Source organism: Populus euphratica, unplaced genomic scaffold (assembly GCF_000495115.2).
Source record: "Populus euphratica unplaced genomic scaffold, PopEup_1.0 scaffold210.1, whole genome shotgun sequence".
NCBI lineage: Eukaryota > Viridiplantae > Streptophyta > Magnoliopsida > Malpighiales > Salicaceae > Populus > Populus euphratica.
In genome coordinates, this window is record NW_011500094.1 from 214,107 (window position 1) to 232,951 (window position 18,845).

Consider the following 18,845-nt stretch of genomic DNA (forward strand, 5'->3'; position numbering starts at 1 on the left):
CATCAAAAATGAATTTGAATGCCTGAGGAAGCACGCAGGACATGGGGATGACATAAATTGAGGACCATGGTACTTGGGCCCCAGTCATCATGGATCTCTTGAAAGTTATAAGGTGGACAAATTCATTGGGCTTCATGCCAGTAGTTGTGTGGGCAGGCAGGCCACCGGAGACCTAAAGCACTTTGATACAAACGGAATTTTTTTTAATATTCTTTTTCCCTTTATTTCAACGTGATAAGCTCTCTTTAATCAAGTTTAAAAGTGCCCAAGTCTTGCAGGATTTTTTTTTTTAAAAAAAAAAAAAGCGAAAATTTTGGTAAAAAAATTAGTTAAAAAAATCTCGACTTGCACAAAGTTTAAAGTCAACGAATTATTATGTTGATCCACTAATACTGAAAATAAAAAATTCTACCTAACTCAAACAGATAAGAGTGTTTTAGATGTGATTAAGTTTCAAATCTGGTTTAGGGTAAAACTAAAGGTAAAAGGTTAAGTTAGTTTAGGTATAAATATTCATCTAAAACCGTAACCCGGCTCAAAATAAATAAATAACTTTAGAGTTTTTAAAAAAATAAATATATATTAAACTAATTATGTATTAATTAATTATAGATTATAGTATTTGGGATTTGAGTAGGGTTCAAATCTGAGTTATAGTTGTTCGATAAATACTTAAAATCCAATTAAGCTGTGCTCGAGTATTAAATTTTCATCCTCGTATGCAGGGGCGAAAATGACAGTAATTTATAAGGGAGACCAAAATTAATATAACAAGTTATATTATTACATGACCTATTTATTTAAAATAAAAATATTATATATTACATATTTAAATAAAAAATAAAAAAATCAAAATATTTTATAGGGTACAAACTCTTGCTTCCCTCTGGTTCCGCCCCTGCATATGGGTTGAGTAGTTATTTTGAGTTTGAATTAAGATATAAATAACGAAAACCCCCTATTATCTTTCTTAGCTAGGATAGGGAAGAGTTTAAAAATGTTGTAGTGCTTTAAAGTGTATTTTGTATGAAAATATATTAAAATAATATATTTTTATTTTTTTATATTATTAGATTAAAATAATTTTAGAAATATAAAAATATTTTTAAATATTTTTTTATAAAAAAAAATGGTTTGGAATGCAATTACAAAGGTTATATAAATATAACTAATAAGATGGGTTTAGTCTCAGATATTAAAGTTAACATTTGGTAATCACGTCTGTACAGCACCTGATCTAACCGTGACCAAGGGGATTTGATCATTTGAATATTAGTATTCTGAAAAACGAAAACAGGGGCAATTTATTCAATCTCTAGAGCGTTTAGAATTGATATTTAACCTGGTTTTCATAAAAATTAGGATTTTTTATTTTCAATTAAAATTTATAGTATTTTTAAAATATTTTTATATATTAATATAAAAATAATATTATTTTAATATATTTCAAAACAAAATAATATTTTATTAAAAAAAATCTCCAATGTATTTACAAACATCATTTTTATGCTGTAGCTTTTCAGTGATTCTCATGAACAGCACGTGACTCTCGCCTTCATGAAAGAAAGAACACGACAACCCAACCCCCATCTCCTTACCCACCTGTCATCATCCCAAATGGGTAACGCGCGATGGGTGGACCCCGTCTATGCACATGCAAAAGGGTCCCACAAAAATAAATCAAAGGGCTCAAAATTATACCATTTGTACTTGTGTCGTCACAGTTTAACTGAATTTTCTTTAAAATATATATTTTTTAATTCAAATTGTTTTTTATTTTTAAAATGTCTCAATATTTAAAATAATTTTTATAAAATAAAAAATAGCGTTTTAAAATACTTTGAAGTAATTTTTTTAAAAAAAAACAATTTCTACTTTACTATTAAAAAATTAATTAAATTATTATTATTATTTTTTTCTGTAAACTTCTTCCTAAGTACATCACTAAACCCATTCAACTGAAGTACCTAGTGCAGAGCAGGTGCCTGGTCGAGGGATCACAAGATCATCGCCGCTACGTGCGGTGTCTGGGAGGTCAAAAGCTGGGGGATTTTTCATTTTCCATGTCTCTACGTGTCAATATGTAATTGGTCCAGTGACGTGGGTGGCGGACCTTATTGGAAGGCATGCATTTCACGCTTTGTAATGACCGTCCCATTTGAGGCCTGACCGTTGCGTAAGCGGCCTCATATTATTATTTTTATTTTTTAAATTTATTTTTACTATTATTATATCAGAATAAATTAAAAAAATTAAAATTCCATGGACCTTTGTTTTGGACGCAATCCAAACAGGGACGTATCAAGAAGTATCTTTTCTTACCCTAACGCACTCCCTTTTTACCTTATTTACGTTTATGCCCGCATTGAAAGCTAATCTGGGAAGCATTAAAATTATTTTGTTAGCAAGCTCTCTTAAAAATAAAGTCTTAAATGATAGTGTAAGGAGCAAACTCCCATGCCTATTACATTGAATATGTAATAACGACACCTTACTGCACAGCTAAACGCGTAGAGAATATAAATTGTAAAGGACACTGGGTTGTTGATAAATTTCATGATTCTTTAATTTATATTTATTTTTATTTTCCAGGGCCAATGCTTATCTCCTTGAACGTGCATGTTTCCTGTTTTTTGTACATGCTTTTGTTTTTATACGAGGTAAATAGAAAAGCGTCATTTTATGTAGATTTGTTTCCTAGTTTCAAATATTTTTTTTTTGTTTTTTGAATTTTTTTTAATAAATCTAACAGAATATTATTTTAATATATTTATCTGAAATAAAAAAACAGTGAATACCTTACCCTACCTAACCAAACCCACTAGTCGTTACAAAATCAACCAAAATGATTTAAGAAATGTAAAAAGATAAAAAGAAAAAAAAAAGACCCCTCGTTCCCACCAATAAAGGGAAAAAAAAGGAAAAAATCCTCGAGTTCATCGTGAGATAATATTAGCCAAAAGAAACGAGAGACGTCCTCTCTCTCCCTCAAAACGCCAAGTATCCCTCTCTCTATTGAAAACAAACGATAAACAAAATCCTTTTTGGGTTGCTTCTTCTTTTTCTTCGAAGAAATGGAGTCTCTAGACACGGCTGCTTGTTTCATGGATGACCTTTTGGACTTCTGTTCTGATATAGGAGAGGAAGAGGATGGTGAAGAGCACCAGAGGAACAGCAAAAAATCCAGAAGGGCACTTCCTTCCCTTAACCCTAATGACCTTCACCCGGCTTCTTTCAACGTTTTGGAACATAGTTTATTACCTGTAAGTTTCTTATCTGGGTGTTCCTTTCATGGGTTCTTGAGGCCGAAAGTTGCGGCCTCTGGCGGTTTTCGCCCTCCCTAAGGCTAGACCCTGTCTGACTCGGCTCGGTTCAGGGTTGTTATGAGTCGACTCGGGCGACTCTGTCCGGGATAGCGGCCGAGTTTTTTTGACTCGGCATGATGTGGCTCTGCTGAGTCAAACTGGATGGCCTCGAATAATGGTGCTAGTTGAATTTTCTTGTTCAAACAGTTTTGCAAAGGAGAATTTTGACCACATCGAACTCTTGACTCTATTCACAAATAGTACGGCAGTTTGAAGGGTGTTTTGGACATTTAATGCCAACTTGTAGTCTTTATCGTTATGAGCTGTATTTCACAAGGTTGTAGTTGTAGTCAATAAATTTATCCTTGTCATTTATAGTCTTGCAAGTTTGTCACGCGGCCACTCCTATTGAAAAGACAACAGGGCCCCCAGCGTCCTTATAATTTTCTTACCATGTTTAATTCCGAGTTCTTGAGTTGACCAGTTGAGTCAACTCAGGAACATTCTTATGTTGTCAAAATATGGGGGTTTTGACTTTTGAGTTACTGATTATTTGTTGACATTTTCGCTTTATCCCAGGAATTTGCAGAGGAAGATCTGGAATGGTTATCCAACAAAGATGCGTTCCCAACAGTCGAAACTTGCTTCGGTAGCCTCTCCGGTGAGCCAGGCAGCATTCCCAAGCACCACAGCCCAGTTTCCGTGCTCGAAAACAGCACTACTAGTAGCACCAGCAACAGTGGCAATAGCAGTAATAGTAACATTATTATGAGTTCCTGTCGACTTCGCGTGCCTGTTAAGGCCCGTAGCAAGCGCCACCATAGACACCCTCGAGAAATCCAAGAGCAAGAGTGTTGGTGGAGTCAGGAAAATTTCACGAGGAAACCGGCTGAGTCAGTAGCAAAATTGGGGAGAAAATGTCAGCATTGTGGTGTTGAAAAGACTCCACAATGGCGGGCAGGTCCAGATGGACCTAAAACATTGTGTAATGCTTGTGGGGTGAGATACAAGTCTGGTAGATTGGTGCCTGAGTACCGACCTGCAAATAGTCCAACGTTCTCCAGCAAATTGCACTCGAATTCGCATAGGAAGGTTGTGGAGATGAGGAGGCAGAAGCAGATGATGGGGTTACTTGTTGCGAAGCCAATGGATAAAGGGTAGGATAGTGGCTATTCAAGTTTTATTTCTGAGTTATTTTACTACTAGCATGGTTAGGGAGTTGGGGGGGGGGGGGGTTGCCGTATTGTGATGGGATAGGTGATTAGTGATGATGTTTGTTTTGGAGGAAATTTACCAGGGGAATTTTGACTTTTAGTTTGTTTGGTTGGTTGATTGTGTTCTTAGAAATAGAAAGCAAGGCCGTGTTATTTGGTTTTTTCGTATCTTAATTCTTCGCTGTATTGCTTGGATAGGATATGATGAGACTTAGGGTTAGTGCAGTGTGCCAGAGCAAGTTTTTTGGTTAGGTTGTGCTTGCTTTGAACTAACTAATTTCTTATGGTTAGTGGCAATTTTATGAGCTGTAACACAATTCAAATTGGTTGATTAGAGAGAATCCTCCTTGAGTTTCCTAAATACAGACATGGGTATTGCAGTGAAGTTTTCCGTGTTATTGTAGTCGACATGACTGATTTTGTAGTTTTTTTCTTCGTGGTTCTTTTTCTCAGTGAACTTCTTGGTCAGATATTGTTTATTGTTTCCTCAATTTGAATGGCGACTTTTATGCAAACATATAGTTCAAGTGAACTGGTTGGAGGTGAATACGATGTAGCTCTACAGAACGTGCTTGTCGTGTGGTTGCAGGTCCCTGAATCTATCATGGTTTCAGACGGCAGATTATAGGAGAAGAAACAATGATGGATCCCTAGCTGAGCTCTTGTTCTTGCTTTCTTCTGGGGTTTTACTTACGGATTTCTAGGTTATGGAAAGCGTTCTACAAGTAGTAAGCCGAATGCAGGTGCTGCCAAGAAGCTATTGCTTTGGAGGTTTTGTTGGTAAATAAATGACTCTGCTGACAGGGAGAGCGCTTTGTTTGGATGACTATGACACCCGAAATGAGCTGGTTGATATGAGACTCAGAGTTCATGTGATGTTGTGGAGACGACCTTTCCAAGGCTGGGAATGTTGGGCGGCTGTGATTCTATGCGAGTGTTGGCCACCATTTAAGGGTTTTAACAGCAGGATATAAGAAACTTCAGGATGTGAAAGTTGCTATTCTGATTAAGATTGCATGCGAGCTCTATCTTTTGAACTGCAAGCACAAAGGTGATCTGGGCTGATCTTTGCTAAGGAATGACAGATTTGATTGAATTGTTCAATCAAATCTGTCATTACAGTATGAGATGAGAGCAATTTGGAATGTTAGAAAGATCATCCTTGCAATGATTCGAGCAATAATTCAATAATCGGCATATTCACATCACATGGATCAGGTTGTTGCGACTTTTATCGTAGTTACGGCATTGTCGCTGAAAAAATCTTGGATTTTGAATACGTTTCTTAAACTCTAGTTTCCAAGGTGTCAGTTAAGTGTCATTGTTTAATTAATGAACATGACTAGGTCACTAATTTTCCTTAACTCGTGAATTTGTCATGATGTTCCTCTGGTGATAAGGGAGAGACCTCTCCTATATTTTAACAGGGGACTGAACTTTTGGCATGTAGTTGGATTGATCATGCCACATGGGGGGTACTGTATGAATGCGCTGATTTTTGCCGGTGAACATGAGAAAGGACTGAATAATTGGTGCTAATAGGTTAACACAATGATTGATGATGGACACTAGCTAGCGGCTGCAGAAAACCACAGATGTAAAGAAATCAAGGAACTTTTGCCCTCAACTCCAATCGAAATAGAAAAAAGGAAGAGCAGATTTCGACAACACAATTACTTACTAGAATCTGTTGAAGCACATGTAAAATTTCTCTCTCTTGGAGAAAACACAATTAAGAAATATCCTATCTGGGTTGAATATCTAGTGGAGTGATTGTGCTCGTGTTTGGTTAGCTAAGTTAAGAGAGAAAGGAAGAAGATGCCAGAGAAGTTGGAGAGAGGTAGGGAGAGGAAGGAGGAGAAGAACCCATAACTGGATTAATTCTTGTTCTTATTTTTTTTGTTTTTGTCGATATTCATTTTGTTACAACTGATAGCATATATAAAGCAATTAATCAGAATAATTGAATGTTAATTTAGCATTCTTCTCAGTACAGGTAATTTACACTTGTTATTGAAACAGTGCGCATAAATAGAAGGAAGGATTGGGCTGATACGGTGCGTTGCGATTAACTATTCACTTAGCAACGGTCATTTCTTTTCAAATATTCCCTTCGGCTTGTTTTCTTCTCGTTGGCAATCCTCATTAGCCAAATTCACCTGCAACAATTCTCTCCCTTTCAGAAACACCTTTGCCTCGAGGTTGAATGATAGAAATCTGAGTTTCACTTCATCCATGAATTCCCATGTTGCCTCAGAGGGAGATACAACCCTTGCCAATGGACTAAGATTTGAGTTGCAGCCTGTTGACCCCCTCTGACTGGTCTTCGATCCAAGATTGCCTAAGGGGCCAATCGGGCAATTTAGTGTGCAACATTTTGTTTCCCAGGTTCCTCTTCAATTGGGAGACATGGAAGACAGGGTGGATTGTCGATGAGGAAGGAAGATTTAACTAGTAAGAAACTTCTCTAATCTTCTCGATAATTGTATATGGACCATCATACTCAGCTGCTAACTTGTGTTGGTTGTGCTGTGGTACTGACTTTTGCTTGGAGGGCTATAGACCAAGTCTTCTACTTCAAAAACTTTCACTTCTCTTTCTGTTTGCTAATTGCCTCATTCTATTATGTGCTTTGACCAAGTTCTGCCTGATTATCTGTAGCATTTGTTCCCTTTTATTGAGGCAATTGTCTATTGTTTCTGGGGGGGGGGGGGGTCTTTAGGGAAGTTTGTACCAACTCTATATCACCATTGGGCGGGGACAGGGGAGGCTGGGCCCCTGCAAGGAAAATATTTTTCCAGCCTTCTTTAAATTTATTTTAAGTATTTTTATAAGACACCGCACAAATTTCTTGTCATGTATTTTTATTTTGACCCCCTTAATTTTATGTTTTGTTCCGTCCCTGGTTACACTATTGTGAATGGATATCTCTTGTCATGCATCTGAAATAGTTCTTCACATATTTGTTGACTATCTCGGTTTGCCCAATTGATAGTGGTGTAGTATAGGTCGACCCCTTAGAAAGTAAACAATTCCTTCCAAAACTTGAAAAACTCAGTCTCGATCACCAACTACGATGGCAGGGGGACCATGAAGTTTATAGACCGATCGAGTCCATAAAAATTTTAGCTATTAAACTGGCAGGGATCTGAAAGCGCCATAAAATGTACACATGTACTAAATTTATGCACCATTACAAATACGACTTCTTTAACTGCAAATTTTGACAAACATGCGTAGAAGATGCCTCTAGAATAAACAAAGGTTGTAGTAACCTTGGACGAGCCACATTCTCAAACATGTACCTATGACACTAAAAGCACTCCCTGACAAATTGCCTCACCTGTTTTTGTTGTTTCTTCCAATAAAATACATTACCAATCTTTTTTAGCCGTGACTGTAGAACCTGAGTGACCCCTTAAAGCAATATCATGATAGATGGCTATTAACATGTTTTACAGCACAAGATTATTATCCACCACCAGTTTGCGCCTTCTGATAAAATGAACCTAACTCACTTATAATGAGGATGTGTAGCAAGCAGTCCTGGATAATAGACTCCGCCTTGGCATACCTTTCCCATGACTTGATGTCTGAAAGCAAGTGAAAACTATGAATAAACCTAGTGCATTGAGCTCATTCCTGGGTATTCTAGAGAGAGCATTAACGACTATGTTTTCCTTCCCCTTCCCGAATTTAATTTCGTTGTCGAACCCTAGCAGTTTAGTCCGCCACAAATTTTGGGATGGAGAGGTTGGATTGAGTCGGTTAGTGAGATAAACTTGTCTCCAAATTTCTACTCGTGAGATGGATGGTGAATATTGTACAAGATATTCTTGTTAGCCGTCTGCTCCCATATACCAATTCCCATGACAAATTCACAGTGGAAGTTATGGTGTCGCAGGTAAGTCAATAGGATCTTTTAGTGGAGCAAGTACTTCAAGTCCAAGGTTCGTTATACCAGTACTGTATAATCTAGGAATAAACTGAAGAAAAGGAAGAAAGAGGTTTTGGGTCTTACAGAACAGGCAGGCTCATAGGCCTCATAGCCCCCTTCTCTTTTACACGGAAGTGATTAAACCAATCTTTTTCTATTCATAAAGCTTCCTACTGTAAATGCAGTGCACAACATGTTCTTGCCCAATTTGTGAGGTGACTCACACTCCTTGCCTACCAACAAGGACAGATGAAAAGTCGGGTCCTTTTTAGATAGGGTTTGCCTGTGACAAGTGACAACGATGTTAGTACGAAGTGCTCAACCTTTTTCTCAATGTGGGAGCAGGAGTGTGCTGTTAAAAGTTGGAAGTTTTTTGATATGATTGAAGACAGCTATCACGGAGCAAATATTGGATAATTTGGTTTGAATATGCACCTTGTTGGCCTGCCCTTTGTTGTGTTTGTTATTCATTTATGCAGGGCTTTGAGCATGACTTTCCAAAAAGTTAGCATGGAACCCTTGCTGGGTTGGTTCGCTAGCTATCCATCTCTAGTGTTGTACCACTACTGCCCATTCTTTAGTGTCGATTCCCATGGGTATTTGCCTTGAAAATGAACCCTTGCATTCGTTTACAAGGAAGGAGTATTTCTTGGTCCCAAACACCATGTTTAGTCCTTGCAACTGCTGGTCAGAGTCGAGATCAAAAGGCAGACTGATAAATAGATATCTCTCTTCAGCATTTTCTTGACAAGTTAAGATCGAAGGCAATGCTGATATATTTCTTGCTAAAGACTTTGTTTATGCGGACATTGGACAGTTGGTCAGCAGTGGACATTGGACAGTTGGTGTTTAGTCTTGTTTTAAGGCCAGGATAATAGCCGGCTAACCTGCCTAACTCGGTCCCGTCCTCGCCACTTTCAAACCTTAGAAGGCGAGCCACATCCAACTTTGAATACAATATGCGTTGTGTTGATCTTAACTTGTCAAACGGAAAGGAAAGTAAAAGCAAAAACAACAAACACTAAGATTCAGGACTAGGGTTCATTCAACACCGAAGCTACGATTTGGTTAGAACTTATTAGATTGGAAAGAAATTTCACCAGGCTTTGACATTCAGCGTCATAAATCATAATCAAGGGAAGGTCCCATTTGGGGCGAAATCCTTGACAATCAGAGCATATAATGACGTTGTTATCGATTTGGCAGCACTTGAATTTAGGGCAAAGTTGGGGGATGACAACTAGTGACGAGTCTTCACAGTCGGAACAGAAGCACAAATTACAAGGAAAGATAAAGGGTGAGAGAAAGGGGAAGAATTGGGCGGGCGGGCGGGCAAGCAAGCTAGAATAGGACGAGAATAAATGAAACAAGTCCATATCTTACCTAACAATCGTGTCATGCTCCATACCTAATAATATTTTGTCTTGTATTCGTGCCTGAGATTGTATCAAGGTCGTGTCTCCCAATATATTTATTTGCTGGATTGCATAGCATTTAGGCAATCACATGTGCTTGGATAAAAAGGTGTCTTTATTAAATGCAGCATGGGCTTCGCAAGTAAGTTAGGCCTAATCGTGAGTTGCCCTCCCTACCAATTCACGTTCATCCCTGCGTGGAGTTTGCCCCTCACGGTGCGAGGAGACATGCTAGCTAGGTTGCCTACAACACCCTCACACGCCCGTGTATTTTCTACTTTTAAGAGCATTTGGATTTTTTAAAAAAGGAATTTTAGCAAGAGCCATCACGGTGTGTGATGTTGATGAATAAAATTTAGATAAACATGTCTGAATTTGAGAATTAATATAGAAATCATATGTGTTTTGGTGGTGATTATGGAATATGTTTGGATCATGTTGTCTTTGTGCACTTTGAGTGCGTGAGTTGAGTGAGTGAGTGACGCTGTGTACGGACGTAATAATATAAAGACGAGCTCAATGTGAAAAAAACTCATTCTAGTTTGCATAAAATGCTTGATGGAATGCTATTTACAAAATTAAAGGCCAATTTGACATTAGTTTTTATATAAAATCTGAAAGGAAAAAAAAAAGAGAACATAAAAAGACATATGTTATATTTTCTTAGTGCTTAATAGAGGTTTTTGACAAAGATATCTTTTAAAATAATTTAAAAATATTTTTTAATTATTTTTTATGTATGTATGACAAGAAGGATCTTGAACAATATTCCTTTTGTACTTGAGATCTTTTGTTAAGTGGGAGTAACCCTCATTTATAAAATATTATCGATAAATATATCTTATTTGTTCTTATTTTTTTTTTTATTAAATGAGAGTCTTAAATCATTGTCTAAATGACTTTTAAGCTGATTTAGAGCTTCTAAACCGTCTTCTGTTTATTGGTAAAGTTAAATAAAATTAAATTGTTCTCTCATGTAAATTTAAAAAAGAAAAAAAATATTGTTTTGTAGTGCTGAATCTTAGCGTGCGGGGGAGAACAAGGTTTAGATTGACTCTTCAAGAATCGAAATGCATAATTTAAAGGAGTTTTTTTGGATGATTTATAATAAAATAAGTAAAGTGTAAAGCTTAAGTATGCATGCTGCCTCTTGGTTCATGTTCATACGAACAGTTCTCAATGTGAACAAGCATCAAGTCACGCACATGTAGAGGACATCATGTTGTGGACCAAATCATGAAATTACAAATCGAATAAATTGTAAATTAATGGAATGAAATAATCAAATATTGGTGAGTATATGACAAAATGAATGTCATGAATACGCTGAAAGAGTGCTTGGAAGGGTAATAATCATTAATTTTTAAAGTTGTTTTTTCTCATAAATACATTAAAATAATTTTTTTTATTTTTTAAAAAATAATTTTTAACATCAACACATCAAATAATTTAAAAATATAAAAAATAGTAATTTTAAATAAAAAATTTTAAATTTAAAAAACTTTTTAAAATACAAAAACAAACAAGTCATAAATTCAAACAAAGGTAATTGGAGACTCCAACAATAAAAAATTGAACATAAAAAAATCAGGCTTCTCTTACAATAAGATTTTAGGGATTATTTTAAATTGAGGGTGGGCGGTGGATACCTTTTACAATAAGATTAATTAAAAAAAAAACGACTAATTAAGCTTGAGAAATTGCATTAATCGAACGGGTCCAACTACAATATTTTTTTATCCCATTGGATTTGGTTGGAATATATGCACGCCTGTACATTGTAGTCATTAATTGACTCGACTGGACTCAACCTGACCAACCTGGTCAGTAGCCACCCTGGCTAAAAGCTATACAGACTCACCATGCAAGATAAGAGTTTTCTATAGCATCAAAAGATATGGTTGCATGGTCTCTGTCCCTCTCCATGGATCAAGGTTCACGGGAAGGAGAGCAGCCTGCATTATTATTTGATACTGACGCCGACCAGAATGTGAAGACAGGAGTAGCTGAAGTTTAGCGTGTTGACGGTGGAGTCAAACCAGATCGGCAGATCTCACAGACACCCAAAATGCAGAGCCAAAAACATGTGTCAAGTTAAGCGACTGTTCTATGCACCGCACCCCATTCGATGATCAAGGAGATACTTTTAAAAATATTTAAAAAAAATTAAATTTTTTATTTCAAATTAAAGTTTTTGATATTTTAGATTTTTTTTATTATAAAAATATTTTTTTATTTTTTACTTCAAATTAATTTTTTTGATATCATTCAGTGTGTTAATATCAGAATTAATTTTTTAAAAATAAAAATATATTATTTTAATATATTAAAAAAAGATGGGTACAAACATCATGACTTTTTGCCAAACTACTGAATTGATTTGTAAGGAAATGTAAATTTAATCTCGCGTGCAAAGAATCCTCAAAAAATACACTGCCCTACCTGTAACTATCAATGTCGTTATTAAATCAAGTATGATACGGTAGATCACCCATAAGCTAGGTGACCTGCCTCTTAACCTAAGCTAGTTAGGTATGAAAAAAAGTTAATATTGGATCTAATTAATTTCACAACTTAATTCCAATTAATTTAGTCCAAATTTGAATTGATATTTTAAAAAATAATTTCATTTTATATTTTTTAAAAAAATCAGCTGGAATTAATTCATTTATCCTATCCTTAATTTAAATCTCATATCAAGTTAATTTTAAAATAAGTTTAATAACTATGCTTATAAAACCATCTAAGTAGTAATATAAAATTGAATTCAGCACATGTGAAATGAAAATGAAAAAAAAAATAAAAAAATAAAAAGGGGTGAGTTAATCTCCGTGATTAAAAGATAAGAAGGAAATGATTGCTCTTTAAGCAACACTGTCATTGAATTCATGAGATATAAGAATTCTTTCTTTCTACTTTTTTTTTTTTTTTATCTCGGTAAGGTACGAATTCTTTTCTTAATAAAAAAATGCTGCGATACTTTTTATTTTTATTTTTTTTAGCATTGATTAATGTACATGAAGCCCAGAAGGAAGCTTTTGGGTAAACTAGACCGGGCCCCATCTCGTGATAAATATTATATTCGACTTTTGAGATGGATCAAGGCTTGGACTGTCTAATAAAATATATGTGCCCATTAAATTAAATAGGACCATGGCCCACATTAGGGACATAAAGACCATTAATGATTTGTAATCTAAATACAAAAAACTTAACCAGAAGATGTAATATAGAATTTCTTTTTTAAGAACTAAATCGCATATAATAGAATTTTGGTTGAAGAGTATTGTGCATTACCTATTGAACAGGTTATATCTCGCTCTCTTGTTATGGTTTTTATTGAAATAGCTTTGAATGTAAAAGATAATAATATTTATGCCATAAAAAACTTTTCAATTCAATACATCAGCTAAGGTTTGAAGATTCTTGGTTCAACTTTTTTTTTACTATTTTCATAGCTTGACTTTTAAATAAAATTACATAGAAGTTATCCTAATGTGATCTTGTTAATCAAGTATTTTTAAAAAAAAAAAAAAATTCTAGTTTTTCTGTCAAACTCGTGACTCGTATCATGAATTTTCTTAGGTCAAATTAATTTTTTATTTTGTTTTATGATAAAAATTATAAAAATTAATTAGTTATCAATTTAATATTGAATGATAAAATTCAATAAAAAACTTCATACTAATAAATAGAATTGAAAAAAAAAACTCAAACATGAAAAAAAAACTTGTTAAAAAAATATAGTAATCATGTTCATTATATATATATATATATATATATATATATGAATAATTAAATTAATCCTATGTAATTTAATTGTTTTATTAGTAAAACATTCATAAGAACACTAAACGCTCCTTAACAATGCCATTTAGATAATTAGGTAGAGGGAAAATGAATTGTTTTCACAGTTCCATTTTAATTCAAAAATTTAATTAAATCAACAAATAATATTTCTTGTTAATATTGGTTGGACTGAACCAGTTTTTTTAACTTAAAAATCAGAAAAATTGGCTTGTGGTATTTAGACTAGCTAATCTTCATCACTGAATTAAATTTAAAAAATTAACATTAAATATCAATTTAAGCTATTAATTACAACAATCACTTGAAAATTCGAGAAGATGGAAAAAAGCAATTTACAATCAAAATCTTCCACTTGGAGACTTGAAAGGGAAAGGAGAAAAGAGCAGGGCAACTCAGAAGAAAGGAAAGGGAAGGGGAAAGGAAGGTTGAGAATGGATAGGGGGGTGGAAAATGAAAAGGTGATTTAGAGCTGGGGATAATTTTTTTTATAGTTTGTTTAAATCGGTTCAGTTTGGTCTTGTTCAATTAATTCTTTTTAAAAATGAAATTGAATCGAACTAGGTGTTTTTTTTAATTGATTTATTTTGTTTTTTTATTTAATCAGTTGATTAATTTTTTTAAACATCTATAGTTTTAACTAATCTTTATTTTCATTATTTTCATTGAGAAACAAGTTTATTTTAAGAGTTATTTTAAAAAAAGTTAAAAACAAATATTTGTTTATAGAATAATCAACCCAATCTAATTAAACGATGATAATATACTTAAAATCTGATACAAAAATAAAAACTCAACTTAATGCATGCAAACTAATTTAAGAAAAAATCTAAAATAAAAACTCAACTTAATGCATGCAAACTGATTTAAGAAAAAATCTATAAAATACATGTGATGATAGATTTGTTTTGCATTAATTATACTTAGATCCTTGAAACTAGACCAAATGGGTCGAAAATATCATATGGTTGATATATTATAATTTTTTTTATTTTTAAATAATAATTTTAAAGTTTACCCACCTCTTTTAATTTCTTAAATTTAAACCAGAAAACTAATATTTAAAGAATTATTCCTTTAAATACATCAAATCAATATAAAAATATATTTTTAAAATGGTCGAGGAAAGGAATTTTCTCCATGGTCACATCCAAACTCAAGAATATCTTGTTGAAAGAAATTAAATTTTTTTTTTATTTACATGGGGTGTTCGGGTTAGTTTACGCATATTACAACTAATCCCTACGGCTCACTGAATATCCTGTAAGCTCAGTAAATAAGTAAAACATTGTGGGATGATAAACATACACGGTAAAGCTTGAAATATATAAAAAAAAAGATAAGCCCTTCCCATCAGTGGGATATAACGTCGCGCACAAGAAATTAAAATTCTTAATTATAAAGGACATGGTACCTATTCATGAAATATAAAAAAGCTTGCTTCGAGAAAGCCGAGATAACCACAGAACTATAGAAAAAGACAAGATAAACAATACTGACTAAGCATCCATCAAAGTCAAGGTCGGCTACCAAATGACATCGTTTTCATTTTATTTTCATACAATAGGATTCGGAAACATCATTTCAGTCTCATACTCTATAAACTTGCTTTTAAAATGTCACAAGGTCGCAATAATTCTGCTTAGGCCATTTCATACAAATAAAATATTTAGTGTCTTTATATTATTGCGGTATAAAAAGCATTTTTTAAAGTATTTTTTATTTAAAAATATTTTAATATATATATATATTTTAAAAATATTAATTATCCTTTTAACACACAAAAGGCAGTAAATCTAATGTGATAAATAATTTTTTTAATATAAATATTTGAGTTAAGTTGAGGATATTTTAACTAATTTTATGAATTTTAAAATTAATAATTATATAAATAATTTTATGAATTTTAAAGTTAATAATTATATAAATTTTTTATAATTCTAAAAGAAAACTTGAACTTTTGTTTATTGAAAAAAAACTTAATTATCTATATATATATATATATTTATTTATTTTCTTGGCTTGTGGAGATGAGCCAACCCCAAAATGAAGAATCCATTGAGTCAACAAGCAAATCCCTTACATGTGCTGCAATTCAACTTTTTTAAGTTAATTTCAGGACCCACTCACTCGACCTTTCTAGATTGCATGATTAGTTGTCAGACTACTAACCCGCGAATACGGGCCGTCTGATATGGACGTCGGGCATGATGGTTGGAAACCCAGGGGAGCTGTCTCACCCATCTTGTGGGTCCTTGCCTAGAGAGTTTGGTGGGCCATTTGTATAATCCCAGAGGGCCCTACAAGTCCCATCATCATGACGTGCTCTTCCTTGATCCAATCAACGTACTAGCATAATCTTAGTTTTCACACTGGAGTATTTACCGAACAACAGCTACAGTCTTGCTGGCAGGATTAAAAGCTCTTTTTCACTCCCACGCAAAGTGCTTGACGTGGCATTCAAATGTCCCGGTGCTCGAGACAGCAAAATTACCTTCGTCACCTCGGCTGCTGTCATTTTTGAAGTCTTGGTCAAAGGATATTCTTCTTCCCGCACCAAACCAGTTCCAAGGAAGCCCTAACATGCATGTCCTCACTAACTTTCAGTTTTTTTTTATAAAAAAAAACAATAAATTGCTGATTCTAATTCCTATTTCCCCAAGTGGTGTCATGGCATTGTTTTTCTTCCAATCTTATGTAAGTTTTTGGTCTCCAATTTGTTTTTTCAAAATAAGATTAAGTTTTAACTCAATTCCCTTTTCTTGCTGAAAATGGACGTGTAAACGAATATTTTTGTTTGCGCAAACAGCACCATGCGAAATTGCCAGCACATATGTCTTATCTTCATAAGTTGGTGAATTTTTAGAAACAAAAGCATAATCTTCTCTTTAAAAAAGTGAATTTCTAGAGAGAAAGAAAGAAAGAAAAAACACCAGTAGCATAGAGGAGATAAATTGTCAGATGGATGAGCTTCTCTACCGAGCTAGTTATAATCCAGATCAATTCGGGAAACAGATACAAAAATGTCGCAATCTCCTTTTTCATAGCCACTGGCACATTTTTCTTAATCACAATTAATTTGTTAGTTTACTTCCATTAATTTAGTTGACAATGGAGGCCAAAAATCCATGGCTTTAGCTCAGTGACAGTGAGTGAATTTGTTTCCAGTATCATCATTTCCAGTTTAATTCCCGCACAAGATTGCATAATTCTATTTGTTTTTGCTAAATTACATCAGTCCAAAAATGCATGGTAAATTCTGAATATAAAAGTTGGCCCAGGAAATCCATATGGTTAACAAGGGAAGAAAAGAATAGAAAAAATTACGAACACCGATGCTGATTTCTGTGTTCTTGCTTTGGGATTTCGAGATTCCAGAACCAATCTACCCCAACACAGTCTATCACAATCAAGAAAAGTCCAAAATTCCTTTGGATTTGGACAAGAAAGCTTTTTGTTGCCAAATAAAATGTTTAGCAACAGTTGAAGGCACTAAAAAAGCGAAAGAAACTAGCCAGCCAAACCCACCTCCACCACCACCCTCCACTCCCTTCCCTAGAGAGAACACAGCACACAGAACACAGCACACATATACACACAGTCACGCATATATTAATTGAGAGAGAGAGAGAGAGAGAGGTGCAAACTTTGCATTCATATCCAGAGGTCTGAGAGAGACTAAATGAGGGCATGCCTTGTCGGCCATTAGAGCTTGAAGTAGTAGCTCGGGCCCGACCCTTTTTAATTCATGAAAAGACTTAACATTTTCACTGTTCTTGCTTCAATATCTGAATAGAAAACCATAAAAGATCTCTCCTTTTTCCTTTCGCTTTTTTTTTTTTGTTTTGGAAAGGAATTAAGAAAGACAGTGAGAGAAGGAAGAAAAGTAACTTTTTTGGTTACAAAATCTTAGGCCTATAGATCCAAAGATCCCACCATATCATTTTATGCTAAAAGGTGAACTGGGTTGCCTTTGGTTTTGTCTGTTGGTTCATGAATTACATGTTTCCTTTAGCTTTATGGTCTCAAGGAGTTACAGTGAAGCGGTGCAGTTGTTGCCTTACAATCTCTTCTTTGACGAATGATTGGTTATCTGGCTTTAACAGGTATGTCACTCTTTTTTCAACTGTTGGCTTATCCTCTCTATTGATTTGTTAGCTTAAAGTGGTTTCCTTGGTTGTCTGATATGTGAATTCCAGCAGAAATGGCCTCTTTAATATCTTGGGTTTCTAAATTTAGAGTTGGTGTCTTAGTTCTTTGTTTCTTCTAAATGAATACTGTTGCTTCTGTGTTTGTCCTGGGCCAGGATTTCTTTTAACTGTTTAGTTGATTAAATTTCCAGGTTCTAAAAAGTTCTGTAAACTAAAATTCGATATTAAGATGTTCAACAATGCAATTTCATATGTAGGGTGTCACTGTGTCATAGCTCTTGAATTACTTGAATACAGAAATGACCGGTGTTTCTTGTAATAATTTCTGTCTCTCAATCATATTTACAGCTGATTTCCTTACACAGGGAGAAAGGCATGTTAAAACAGTTTCTTATTATAAAAGAATTACCAGAATCATTTAGAGTTCCAATTCTTCTTACAGTTGTAAAATGTTGCACTATTTGGTTGTTTTTGTTATAGATTTGGTTCATTTGACAATTGCGATCAGAGTTTCTAACGTAGCGCTGGATGTGCAGGTGTTTAAATTATGATATTATACTGAAATTTCAATAAAGCGGAGGGATATCAAAATGTCAGCACATTTCAGATCAAAGAGAGTATTTGAATTGAGGCTTGCTGGAATTCTGCTCGTTTCCATCATATTGATATGTACTACAGAGGCGTTGAATTCTGAGGGGCAACGCCTCCTAGAGTTAAAGAATAGCCTCCATGACGAGTTCAATCATCTTCAGAATTGGAAGTCCACTGACCAGACACCATGCAGCTGGACTGGTGTGAATTGCATTTCAGGTTATGAGCCTGTAGTCCGGTCCCTTAATATGAGCTCAATGAATCTTTCTGGGACTCTGAGCCCCAGTATTGGTGGTTTGGTCAACCTGCGATATTTTGATCTTTCTCACAATGTGATCACCGGAGATATACCTAAAACTATTGGAAATTGTTCACTGTTGCAATTACTTTATTTGAATAACAATCAGTTGAGTGGGGAAATTCCT

The 18,845-nt window shown here is 34.5% G+C and overlaps 2 protein-coding genes and 1 long non-coding RNA gene across 3 annotated transcripts in view; 2 read left to right on the top strand and 1 right to left on the bottom strand.

Annotated features, from left to right (window-relative positions):
• The first annotated feature begins 2,856 nt into the window (after positions 1-2,856).
• Positions 2,857-4,880, top strand: LOC105109232 (GATA transcription factor 1-like). The gene is made up of 2 exons (XM_011003861.1): positions 2,857-3,263; positions 3,885-4,880. The coding sequence occupies exons 1-2, from the start codon at positions 3,075-3,077 to the stop codon at positions 4,464-4,466; spliced, it is 771 nt and encodes a 256-aa protein (XP_011002163.1). The 5' UTR covers positions 2,857-3,074; the 3' UTR covers positions 4,467-4,880.
• LOC105109231 (uncharacterized) lies at positions 4,494-10,217 on the bottom strand. The gene is made up of 2 exons (XR_839203.1): positions 7,858-10,217; positions 4,494-7,133 (listed from the first exon to the last, which is right to left on the bottom strand). It is a non-coding gene; the product is annotated as an uncharacterized LOC105109231 (long non-coding RNA).
• Positions 10,218-16,981: 6,764 nt separating this feature from the next.
• The window catches only part of LOC105109233 (probable leucine-rich repeat receptor-like protein kinase At2g33170), a 6,076-nt gene continuing 4,212 nt past the window's right edge, over positions 16,982-18,845 (top strand). The window contains exons 1-2 of the mRNA XM_011003862.1: positions 16,982-17,784; positions 18,366-18,845. Coding sequence (XP_011002164.1) covers positions 18,420-18,845 — 426 coding nt within the window. The 5' untranslated portion in view covers positions 16,982-17,784; positions 18,366-18,419. The remainder of the gene's footprint in view (positions 17,785-18,365) is intronic.

Coding starts and splice junctions, on each gene's coding strand:
- LOC105109232 (XM_011003861.1), top strand. CDS start 3,075: ATGGAGTCTCTAGACACGGCTGCTTGTTTCATGGATGACCTTTTGGAC. Junction 3,264..3,884: donor TGGAACATAGTTTATTACCT/GTAAGTTTCTTA, acceptor GCTTTATCCCAG/GAATTTGCAGAGGAAGATCT.